The 12687-nt window shown below is 42.6% G+C and overlaps 1 protein-coding gene and 1 long non-coding RNA gene across 4 annotated transcripts in view; both read left to right on the forward strand.

Moving 5' to 3' along the window:
* ptpdc1a (protein tyrosine phosphatase domain containing 1a) overlaps window positions 1-5193 on the forward strand; it is a 25938-nt gene extending 20745 nt beyond the window's left edge. For all 3 annotated transcript variants that reach the window (XM_080892650.1, XM_080892652.1, XM_080892651.1), the window contains 4 exons: window positions 1-217; window positions 1211-1396; window positions 3919-4029; window positions 4111-5193. The exon at window positions 1-217 is cut by the window's left edge and continues 883 nt beyond it. In XM_080892650.1, coding sequence (XP_080748776.1) covers window positions 1-217; window positions 1211-1396; window positions 3919-4029; window positions 4111-4224 — 628 coding nt within the window. In that variant the 3' untranslated portion in view covers window positions 4225-5193. The remainder of the gene's footprint in view (window positions 218-1210; window positions 1397-3918; window positions 4030-4110) is intronic.
* Window positions 5194-5626: 433 nt separating this feature from the next.
* Window positions 5627-12687, forward strand: LOC308402970. Its single transcript, XR_013972839.1, has 2 exons — window positions 5627-5673; window positions 11851-12687. It is a non-coding gene; the product is annotated as an uncharacterized lncRNA (long non-coding RNA).

Raw genomic sequence — 12687 nt, forward strand, 5'->3', positions numbered from 1 at the left:
CTGCAATGCCACACTGCCTGCCTTAGCAGTCAAGAGCAAACTGGTAGCTGGTAAGGAGAATGTGTCAATGGGTGGAAGTGCAGATGACTTCTCAGAGGTTCCTTTCATCACCCTCCAGTCTGAGTTCTCACCAGAGAGCAGGTGCCTCGTGGTGGCAAAAGCTCTGGCCCTGGAACTGACAGACAAGGATCTCACCTCCAAGGTGTCAGTGTGGCAGGTGAGCCCCACCTAACTTGTGCAGGGACTATTACACTTACTTTCCAGCCAGATTTCCAACCTGCTTAACCAGATTTTCTAAACATTACAATCTCAAATTGTAAATTGCACCACCTTAAGTGCAACTTTGGACTGTCTCATAGTCGATACGCTCTCCGGCTAAATTCTTACTTTTCATGCAATTGCTAGAAAAGCTATCTATGACTTTTCATAAGGGAAGGATGATAGATTAGCAACCTTCCAGGATTAGCCTGTTATTTTTAGCAGCGGGAGGAAGAGAGTACCTTTGACCAATAGGGTTTTGAAAAGAGTGCTCTGTCTTTACAGCTTTGGGCTTACCCATCTTTGTGTTGACTGCTAGGTCTACTGTGTGACCTCAAACCATAATTGTTTTTAATGACATCCACAGCTTGTTGCTTTGTGTTTGAACAGAGGTCATGCTAGGATTAGCCAAAACAGTGATAATACATACATGTGACCGACTAGATTCCAGGACCTCGAGGCACCAGTGCTAACCATTGTACTGTGCTGCTCTAATTTTGTCATGCTAGCAAACAGGAACTTCCATTCATGTGATTTTTGTCAGTAATAATGTTAGCAAGCAAGATAAAGGTAGCTAGCTAGGTATAGCTTAGCTGTGCTCCCAGAATCTAGCTAATAAACTAAATTAAAAATGGGCAGCTCAGTTAAATAATCAGATTAAGATCACAGTGGTATTTGCTCCATGTGTAGTTTTAGTGTGTTAGCAGACCTACCAGTTTTAGCTTACATTTGCCAAAAAAAGACAGCTCTGGGTCTCATGTATCATAGATTGTCTTGCAGTGTATTTAGAATCACACTGTCGTTACCATAGGAGATGCGTGTTGAGTTAATCTAGTTCTCATTTTTTTTTATAAAAAGACTGTTGTACATAGTTTAACTTGAACCTGGAACTGTGTTCTTACTGGCACTTCATTTCAGTCATTTCATTGTCAGTCTGTTTTGTGTTGTGCAGATGGAGCTGAACTCCAGAGAGGGAACATGGGAGAGGCTGTGCAAGGAGAGAGACCCTCTGGTCCTATCTAGTCTGATGTGGTCATGGGTGGAGCAGCTTAAGGATCCAGTCATCAGCAGTGAGGATATAAAAGCCCTCACTGAAAGGAATGTAAACCCACAGAACGCCCTCGATTCACTGGAAAAGGTAGACTGTGTCAAATATCTTCCAAGCATTGCTGTCTAAACCAAACAGGGATAGCAGACTTTGTTAAACAGCTGAATGACGTGAAAGGTTGCACTGCATATTAAAAGAAAATATTTCTTTTAACTTTGAAAAATCAAAGCTACTGTAGTGAAATGTACACAAGAAAACATGGAGCATGAAATTGGCTTAATTAGTTTTTTTAATGTCTTGAAATCCCAACAAAGAAAGTTCTGAATTGGTTTTAAAAAAGTTTGTAAAAAAAATGGCCCAGTCTGTTAATGGAACTATTGTCCTTCTGTTCAAGACCCTTTGACTCAGTAATGGGCTTGAAGAATTAGTCCCATGATGCCTTTAATTAAGCTGATAATGTAATTTTGCTTAACATCAATACTAGATATTCAAAAAAGTCTGCAGTAAGGCTCAGGAGTAGTATTTGACTTCCACTGGGTGGTGTATGTCAATAAGTCAGTAAGTGAGGAGGACAATGAAAATGTATTGTTTGTCTAACTTGTTTAAATTGTGAGGCTGTTTGGAACAAGTGTAACTCAAGTTATTTTGTTATAGCTACAATTATAGCTACAATTTACAGATGTCCCCTAAACCCATCACATGTAAGCAATCGTTAAGTTGTTGCTCTCAAATGGCGACACCTACAAAAACAGTGCCAAATTAGTTCATCTTAACTTGCATTCATAAAACTACTTAACTACAAACACGGTTGAAGCTACTGGAATTTCACTCACAAAAGTGAAGCACAAACTAATCTGATCATAGTATTTTTCAGATAACTGCATTGGACGTGCTCCACGAGGCACCAACAACACAAACAAAGTTGTGTCTCCCTGTTTGCTGAGTCTTGAACTTTCGGTCACTTCCCCGAGTCGTGACCATAGGTGAAGGATGGGGCGCAGATCATCAAGTAAATCGAGAGCTTCACTTTTAGACTCTCTTTTCACCACGACAGACCGGTGCAGCGTCCGCACCACTGCAGCCGCAGCACCAGTTCTTCTATCGATCTCTTCTTCCCTTCCCTCTCACTCGTGAACAAGACCCTGAGGAAACTTAAACTCCTCGACTTGGGGCATTAACTTGTCCCTGACCCAGAGTGAGCACTCCCCACTTTTCCATCTGAGGACCATTGCCTCAAGCTTGGAGGTGCTGATTCTCATTCCTGCCACTTCACACCCGGCTGTGAACCACTCCAGTGTGAGTAGGAGGTCATCCTTCTAGAACCACATCGTCTGCGAAAAGCAGAGACAAATTTCTGAGACCACCTAAGTGGAAACATTCTGCCACGAGGCTATGCATAGAAATTCTGTCCATAAAAATTAGTAACGGAATCAGTGACAAAGGGCAGCCCTGGCAGAGTCTAACCCCCAGCCAGTCCGACTTATTACCAGTGTTCTGACAAACCATCCTACTTTGGCAAAATGTCCTACCGTAAGTAGTTTATGCACATTTGTGCTGTCACAGAGTAATTCCAGCACCAGTTTAAGTAGGTATGACGGTTTGCCACTTAACTTTGCTCATCAGATTATGCTTGTAGCTCATTTTCATACAGCCAGGATGGTTTGCCACTTCATTTTACCCGTTAAAGTATGCTTGTAGGTGACATTCACAAAGGTAGCATGGTTTGGCACTTAATTTTACCCGTCAGAGTATTTTTCTAGCTGATATTCACAAAGGTAGGATGGTTCGCCACTTAATTTCATGTTGTGCGCATGCGCTGAAACAACTGGTAGGATGGTTTGCCAGGTTGATGGATTTCCAGAACACCGGCTGTGTGAACCAAGATCTTGCCATGGTTGTTTAACGACCGAAGGCCTGTGACAACGGGCCAGACACCCCATACTCCTGAAGAAGAATACTCCACAGAATACTCTGAGGGACATAGTTGAACACCTCGAAGTCCACAAAATACATGTAGACTGGCGCCGGTTTAGCTCAGTTGGATGAGCAGGTGACCATATGCCGCATGGATGAGAGCGGCCGATCTGGGTTTGAGTCTGACCCGTGGCCCTTTGCCACATGTCTTCCACTATCTCTTTCCTGTCAGTCTTCACTTTATCTGTCTAATAAAGCCAGAAAGAGGCCAAATAAAAAGGATGTTAAAATGCCATTAAATAGCAAATTTAGAGGCCGTTTTAAAAAACCAGGGTTGACATCTATGGATAGTTTCCACCTTAGTAACAAGATGGTGGGTTTTTTATAACTCACCATTCATAGGATGCTTCATCTCAGCTAGTTCAGTTACTGAACAGGGCCGCTCCACTATATTATAGTCTCTAATGGAATAAACGGACTGGTAAGGTCATTGCAGAGAATAATTGGGTATTAGCAGATATGTGTCTGTACATTGCACTTGGTTTTTGGATGTAGCTTGCTAACGAATCTTGCTAAGATTCAGATTCATCCCTCGCAGATTAGCGACAATTTAACTGCTATCCTGACACACCCAGTGTCTCACCCAGCACTATGTGATCCTGTAATGTGACACAGTATGGTCTCCTTCCTTTTGATAGGGTCACCGGTTCACTTTGCTGTGCATCCTCGACTGTGCTGCTCATCTCCTGCCAGTGCCTAAAGAATTGGAGACCAGTTTTCTTAACCAAACCATTAAAGTGTTTACTAAGGTGAGCTTTAACAAACAGCATGTATTGAACATGTTTACTTAAGTGTTTACTGGGCATGATGCAGTGCAGTTTGCTTTGCAGATGGACCCTGGCTCAGAGGAGAACAAGTCTCTGTATGCAACACTGAAAGCAATCCTGACTCTCATTCTTCACGAGCTGCATGACAAAGCTGTTCAGGAGAATGAAGCCTCCTGATTGGCATTGCCCCAATCAGCCTGCCGAGAAGAAGACTCCCAAACGAGGTTCCACTTTTATTTGTGGGCATTACTGCATTAGAAGCCACCTCTTGCACCCGACGCTGCTGAGATCTGCCAGTCATGTAGTGTTTGAAGCTAAGTGTTTTTTCATTCTGTTTCCTTTGAAGCTTGTAATTGACTCTGAGTACTGCTACTCTGTGTTAATGTGCCACTGTGCTCACTCTGAACGTTTTGTTGGTTACCTGTTCTTTGTCTGAGACTAGATCTTGCTTTATTATCTAACTCATAGCTGTTAGGGACATGATGAAGAAACATTTCATTACATGAATGTAATGTTATTTAAATGTGTGACTCAGCTCTCTGGGTTCTTGGTGGGGAGGGGTTATTTAAACCAAAATATGTTTTACACTGTGCACATGCTGCAATGTGTCTTATTTATTCAGATGTTCTTTTTTGAAATGCACAAGTCGATAGAATTGCTATAACCTGATAAGTTGCTTTGTTGCTGTAGAATGTAAGGCGTTCTCTTAGTGTTAAACTGTGGCTGTTACAGCAGTGCAAACTCACCAGGCCACAGTGCGTTTTCTTTTTCAATCAATTTTATGTACTTAATACTGTTTACCAAAAAAATCCTCCGTGTATTGTTGTGTCATTCATTCATTTGTACATCAATCTGCCTCAACTCCTGCATTTAGCACTCTGCCTCGACTCACATGGCCTCTGTTTGGACTCATTTTGTGTAATTTTGACTCGCGCGCGCACGTGTGTGTGTGTGTGGCTATTGACAAAAATCTTCCACCTCATCGCTTATATACGGACAAAATTCAGTGTAGATGCAAGCTGAGGGTGATATACTAATGGTACTGTAGTAATACGAAGAACATGACACGTTGGGCTGTGGAGGATTTTCAACAAGCACTATTTTTTCATTGTTCCAACGGGTTACTTGGAGAAATAAAGATAACTGACTGAGTCTTGTTTGAGTGTTTGTTTGTTTTTTACTGGGGGTGGGTGTTGTGTTCCCCAAATTGCTCCTGGGCTGGTTTTTGACTTACTGGAAGAGGCTGCTGCCTGTGGGGAGTACTTTTACAATGGCAAGTGAGCTTGGTTTTCTAGCAAGAAGTTTCACTGTTTTTCGCTACACCAATAAATAGTTTAATGTTGAGGCTAAACATGTACAACATTTTAAAAAACTATACTATAAATCAGAAAAAAACCCCTCAAAATTAAATTTGTTAGTGGCAAGCAGAAGATCAGTCAGCCTTGACTTAAAGCAAGTGTCGGAGCATCTGGGAGGGTGAGACGTTGTAGGAGTTAAGTAACTCCTAAAGATGGCAGTAATGTAACATTAAGGATTCTACTGTTAAACCCTCGAAGAAGACGTAGCAGCTTCACGAACCACGAAGAAGAAGCAGTCAGAGGGTGGCGGATTCTTTCGACATGGCAGGTAGGTGGGTATAATTTGTTAATTATACATTTTGGATACACATTTCTTAGTAGTTGGGGTAGTATTCTTTCAAGCATACATGTAAAGACTCGGTAGTGCTGCAGAGGCCGCTGCCGCACTTTAGCCTGGCGTTTGCCTTTTGGGACTTCCATGCTGGAACGTGCTGCTAGCTGCTAGCCCGACAGGGTTAGCTAGCCATTAGTAAGGAGTGGTTATTATCGGGCGCAGAATGAAGAGTACGGGGGCGACTGGAGCGCTTCACGCGTCTCTTCTTATTAAGCACTGAGCGGGACTTTACCAGCGAGGGAAATGGGCATATGGGATCTTGTGCTTCTTCTGTTTCTGCTAAACATTAAGCCTCTACACTGGGCAGCTTTGACTGTATTTTAAGAGCAAACACTGGGCAGGGAGCAGTTTCATGTTGGGAAGAGGTACTTCCTTTCTAATGGACACGTTAAGCTCTTCAGGGTTAAAGGGTCTTTGCGTGTAAAATCATTTGACTGTAGTAGTCAATGCCCTCATTTATGAGGCTATTCATTCTTCAAGCAAACAAGAGTTTAAAAAAGACCCTTATTGTGTTTTCCTAGCTGTCTTTAATCATATTTAATATGGGTATTTCAGTTTACATCATAGTGTAATATGTGCATGTAAGCCCTCTAAACAAAAGCTAGGGCTTTGGACTGATCTAACTGCTCAGGTTCACAGTTTTCTCGTTGGATCTTTATGATGTCGCTGAGCTTGGAGCTCTCTAATATGGTCATCTCAGGCACGTGCTTGCCCCACCCACCTGCTGCAGATGAGGTGAGGTGCTGCACCAAGGCCTGAACAGTGTGTGGGACAGACACAGCTGTCTGGTCTGCCTGCTGTCTGGAAAATTATGAGTGCTGTTTATCTGACTTCTAATTTTTTTTTCTTTTCCCCTGGCTCAAGTCTTTGGGAGGCAGATGTAAGCAGGGTTGGCCTAAATGTAGTTAATGCAATGAGTCTGTGATGATGAAGCAATTTTAAGTATTCATTTCTGAAGGCCAGAACCTCATTCATCATATTTATGGAGCACGCGTTCACAATAGCCATCTCAAATTGCTTTATATTTTAAGATCTAGCCTACAATATGGGAGAGAGCCTCATCGATCAGGAGATCCCCTATGAACAAGAACTTGATGACAGAGGAAAGAAAAACGCCCTTTGAACAGGAAGAGACCTCTGACAGAACCAGTCTCAGAGGGGAAGCCCTCTGCTCTGACTGGGTGTGAGGTTTGGGGAAAGATGAGATTTCTCTTTATAGCTGCTAATCACCTATTAAAATGCTAACTGTCTGTCAGGATTTAAATAGTTTGAATTGAAGCTGATTATTATTAACTGATATTATTCTTAGACAAACTTCATTTAGCTTCCTGAGTTTAAAAAGTGGTAAATCTATTGTTTTGGGTTTGCATTACTTTACATTATATGATTGGATTGACTTCAGCATACCATGAATGACAGTGGATGAGTTGGTCACATTACAACTACTCTGCTGTTGGATTCAGCGATATTAACAGAACTGTCAGAATTTGTCATAAAACAAACACAAATTCCTGTTCTGGGCCCTGTTTCAGGAAGCCGGTTTAGTGCAAACTCTGAGTAAGTACACCCTGAGTGAACGAAAACTCTGGGTTTTCGGTTTCACAAAGCGAGTTTAGATTAATTCTGAGTGAGTTACTATGACGACACACTCCGTGAAGCTAACCTGCCCCCTAGCAGGTTTACTTCAACTAACCCTGACGTTCTCCGCCTCTTTGTCAGAAACCTGACTGTAGGAAGTGTCAGACATGGCGTGCCCCTTCCTTGAAGAGCCAGTAGATGTTGAAGCCCAAATTCTCCGCAGAGCTCTCCACCGGGAGAGAGTGATCAGAGCGCGTTTGGACATTTTATCATTTCCTGATGATTTTCTGTGTGAACGTTACCGTTTTTCAGCACAATCTATAATTGATTTGAATAACATCCTCAGGCCTAATATTGCTCATGTGACACATCGTGGACATCCTCTCAGTTCTGTACATATTATTTGTATTGCACTTCGGTTTTTTGCAAACGGGAGCTTTCTGTATAATATTGGTGACGCTGAGCACGTTTCCAAGGCTACCGTCTGTCGGGCAGTCAGGAATGTTACAGTTGCACTGAAACGTCTCCTGTACTCGTCTGTGGTGTTCCCCGGTCATAGACCCACAAGATTTATCAAAGAGGGATGCCACAAAATTGCAGGTATCAGGATGAACGAAACTTAATTCATGATGTGGTGATATTTGAACTACTACTTAAATTTTACATTTATTCTCACGGTTCCCAGGCGTGATTGGCTGTATAGATGGCACTCACATTCCAATCATTGCTCCTTCAGTAAATGAAGGAGACTATGTGAACAGGAAGTCTTTCCACAGCATTAATGTACAGGTACATAGTTCCCTGTAGCATTTCAAACTAACAAATTATTTCGTTATAGTAATGGATGCTAATTTGTGTTCTCTGCACTGTGAAGATCATATGTGATGCTGCCAACATTATCACAAATGTGGAAGCCAACTGCTCAGCCTCTGTGAGTGGTGGTGGAGGACCCCCACCTGTTTTTCGGGCCTCCGCTTTTTTTCTGTTGGCTATAACGGGCCACATTTGAGCATACAGAGTAAGCAAATATGTACTTGTAATGTGCTCAGATAATTTCAATAAGTGCTTACAGAGGGGAAATTAATGTAGCCTCTAACTGCAATTGATTTACATCGGACAAACGGACCAAGCACTATGGCTCACAATACAATTACACCTCACCTGTTTGGACTATATTTTTATATTTCATTTTTACTTGCTGCCAGGAACGTTTGGGGCCTGTTGGGTTGCACCTGCGCTCACATCACATCACAAAATAAAATGTATGAAATAAAAAATAAAATATAATAAAATAACGTGTTAAATGGGTGGAAATCCCTAGATCAATGTTTAAATTAACACTCACGCATTGACTCTGTCGGCTTTGTTTTGCCGTGCATGCTCCCTTTCTTTTGCAGCTGAGGCTGTTACTTTTTTTCCGCAAAATTTGCATGTTATCGGCATATGCTGCCATCAGAATTTCGGCCTCAAGCGCTGTAAAATACATTGACTGCGCCTTCTTTCCCTCCGTCTCCATGGTGCTCCACTAATCAGGGCTTGATGTATCCTCGTGCGCGCGCTTAACTTGGGGTTAAAGCAACTCCGCGTTGACTGAACTAATTGTTATCAGCCTTTCTGAAACCGAATATTCCGAGTTGGACAGTTCGGGGTTACTCAACCCTGAGTATCGTTTTTCACTCTGAGTTTTCTAAACCGGCTTCCTGAAATAGGGCCCTGAAAAGCAAAACCGATACGGAGGTGCCTTAAACCTGGAATGTCTTACATGACCAACAGGAGTCCTGACTTGTTTGGTTGCAAACATTCACTTCAGTCCAGTTTTAATTATATACCACCAGTTCATAACAACAGTCACCTCAACATTCTTTATATTGGAAAGTAACAATATCAGAAAGAAATCCCGACAATCACAAGACCCCTATAAGAGCAAGCACTTGGTGACAGTGGTAAGGAAAAACTCCTTTTCAACAGGAAGAAACCTCCGGCATGAAGAGGACATTGACTTTGCTGATGGGTGTCGATCTTGTCCTACTGTGAGGTTGAGAATATTGAGAAACTCACAGACTCTGCTCATTCATTGGCTAAAGACTTGTGAGCAAACTCTCGCCTACTTGTCGACGTGGAAACTATAAGGCTGGAGCTATAATGGCTTGCTTAGACGCATGCATTCAGTTGTGCATACCTGGAATTAGTCCTTCCCATTTCTCTTTGTTCAAGTCTGTTTGGAGTAGCCTAAAGGACACATGATTAGTCAGTGTGTTGAAATGCAGTGCGTCATGCATGTCACTCAGATAGTTGTGAACACAGAAACTGTAACCTCTGGGGAACTCTGCTGTTAGAGTCGTTGTACTGTAGGGACACACAGTGTCCCTCAGTTTCTTAGTCATATCCATCATCCTGTCCCCTCCCATTCTCCTTGGGTGATGTCATGGTACCGGTATCCAACTTTCGTGTACTGTCGACGTGTCTTTGGGCTGTAAAATGCCTTCCACCTTACAGGCGCTGCCTGTTTGTGATGAGGTTGATCAACACGCACAGTAAAGCAATGCAAGTCATTGGTAAAGATGTTTGTAATCCCAAGCAGTTTCTAAGTATTTTATCATGCGCGTGTTAGACTCGACCCTAAAGAATGCTGAAGGTTTGTTGTTGTTTTTGCAGTTTAAGATACAATGTCCCCAAAACACTGTCATAATATCCACAACCTTCACTTTAATCAGCTGTGCACACACAGTTTGATAGGCTGGCACAGGACATGTGGCTCAGGGTGAAAGAGAAAACAAAGCGCGGTAAAGAACATTTGTAATCTCTCTTTGAAAAATGTAATTAGATTGTGACTAATTTTTCTTACAGTTGTTAGTTAATCTGAACCTGCAATAATGTATAATACCAGCAGTGTTTCACTGTGAGGCAGTATAAACTAAATAAATCCCAGAAGTGTAATAAACTAGGAAAAACAGTTAAAGACAGCAGTGCATTTTCAGCATTAAAAATTTCCTCAGAGGAAAACTGCTCGTCTCCTTTTTTGTCAACACTCACCTCGCTGTTTAACTTTATTGGAATTGTCATCAAAGAAGCTGACTGGGGTCTTGCATTGGGATAACACACTGGCATTTGTATCTACTGATTACCCAGTTCTAACCCAGTACCAGTGTTGGTGAAGCTGCAGTCCTCGCTCTGCAGCAGAGACTCAGAATGTTATTTGCAGAGGTCCACAGAAAGGTTATTGTCACAGGTGTAACATGAACGTTTGCTGTTAGCTTTCTGTGTTAGCTCTTCCACTAACAACTGGTCTGCTGCTGCTGAAGAAAAACAGAAATGAATTAAACAGATCAGCCTGTCGGCGTAGATACCTCATCAACTTTTTGTCTCTCTTTCAAATTTTTAACTCGTGTATCCTCAGCCCTGCATTCAGTGTGAGCTCTGTGTGGTGGCTGGTCAGTTGAAATGTACAGTGCGAGCAAGTTCAGAACTCCTGTCCATTTACTCACAGAGTACAGGCTCCCCCTGGAATTTTGTGGCAACATCCCATAATGAACAGTTGATTGTTATTATAAACAAGCAGGGACTGAAATTAACCAAATGGTGTGTTGGCACAGCTTGACCTCCACCATGTTAGTTTGCAGTCTCCATCTACATCAGAGGTGGGGAACTCCAGGCCTCAAGGCCTTGTCCTGCAGGCTTTAGATGTCCTTGATCTGACACAGCTGATTTAAATGGCTAAATGACCTCCTCCACATCTCTTGAAGTTCTCCAGAGGCCTGTTAATGAACTAATCATGTGATTCAGGTGTGCTGACCCCGGGTGAGATCTAAAACCTGCAGGACACCGGCCCTTGAGGCCTGCAGTTGCCCACCCCTGATCTACATGAAGTGTTCTGGATAGGCTACAGCAGGGGTGGGCAATCTCAGTCCACGAGGGCTGGTGTCCTGCAGGTTTTAGATCTCACCCTGGGTCAGTGATTAGTTCATTAACAGGCCTCTGGAGAACTTCAAGAGATGTGGAGGAGGTCATTTAGCCATTTAAATCAGCTGTGTCGGATCAAGGACACATCTAAAGCCTGCAGGACACCGGCCCTCATGGACTGAGATTGCCCCCCCCTGGGCTACAGTGTGACCTCAGTTTTTGGTCCAGTATAATGATGGAATGGTTCACTCTGTGTGTTTTGTTATCTTTATCAGTCTGTTGGTGACTGTCATTGTTCACAAAACTCTGCATTTTGGAGTCTGTTTGTTGGCTCAGTGGACTTGGTCTGCAGGTGGATGTCCTGCAAGTGTTCACATTGATGCCAATTCAGCACTCAGCTCGAGGGAAGGTACTGAAACATTACCTTCTGTTAAAGGTTACTAAGCTGTGCATTTGAATCCAATCTGAACGTTGTGATGTGGTCACATGTGGCACCATGAACAGGCAGGCAGATGTAGAGCCACCGTCCAGCTGCGCAGGACACTTGCAGTTCAGTGGGCAGATGGTATACCCGGCTTTCTTTCACTGCAGCCTCTGGTGTTTGTCTCCTCACCGTGCTCTCTGTCTCCACAGGCTTCACTGCTTCACATCTCTGGGATCAGTCGGGTCCTTGTTAAAGCCAACAGCATGTGCACAGTGGGATGAGGTAGTAGGTTGTATAGTTTTAGGGTCATACCCACACTGGGAGATAACTATTCAACCTACTGTCTTTCCCAAAGTGCCAAGCAGACATCTCAATGGTCCCTGTGTGGATTCCGGAGGTCTTCTCCCTCAGCGGTGTGTTCGTGGATTCAGATGTTGCTCTGTATTCTGCTGCTCGTCCAGTGTGAGGTAGTAGATTGTGTAGTTTTAGGATAGTGATTTTGCCCTCTTTAGGAGATAACTATACAATCTATTGCCTTCCCTGAAGAGTGGACTCTCTCAAGCTCTCCTTCATCTGTGGAATAATTTTCATAATGTAAGAGTTTTTGTGTTATCGTATTTATGAGGTGTTAACATATATACTCATATTTATATGTTAACACCTCGTATTCCTTATGTTCTTATAACTCTGTTTTTATTCTTGGTTCATTTCTTGTTGCAGACTGCAGTTTGGGTTCTGTCCTGTGTATGTCCTTAATGTATTACAGAGCTGACAAAACTGACTTTAAAAAATGATAATAATGTTGAACAGTGTTGTGTATCTGTATTGTTTGTGACCTGAGCAGCAGAATGATGAACTAGGACTGTATTTCCACACCTATAAAAGGGATCTGTTTTCCGGATACGTTTTTTTTTCCCTGTTGCTTCTTTTTAATACGCTCTGATATGTTGGACGCTGGACTGTGGATTGATGTATAAATTCGTAACTTTGTTTTGTTTGTGTTTCTTGAGCTTCCCAATAAAATCTGACCCAGTAATTAAAACAAA

This window comes from Rhamphochromis sp. 'chilingali' (genome assembly GCF_963969265.1).
Source record: "Rhamphochromis sp. 'chilingali' genome assembly, chromosome: 9".
In the NCBI taxonomy this organism is placed as follows: domain Eukaryota; kingdom Metazoa; phylum Chordata; class Actinopteri; order Cichliformes; family Cichlidae; genus Rhamphochromis; species Rhamphochromis sp. 'chilingali'.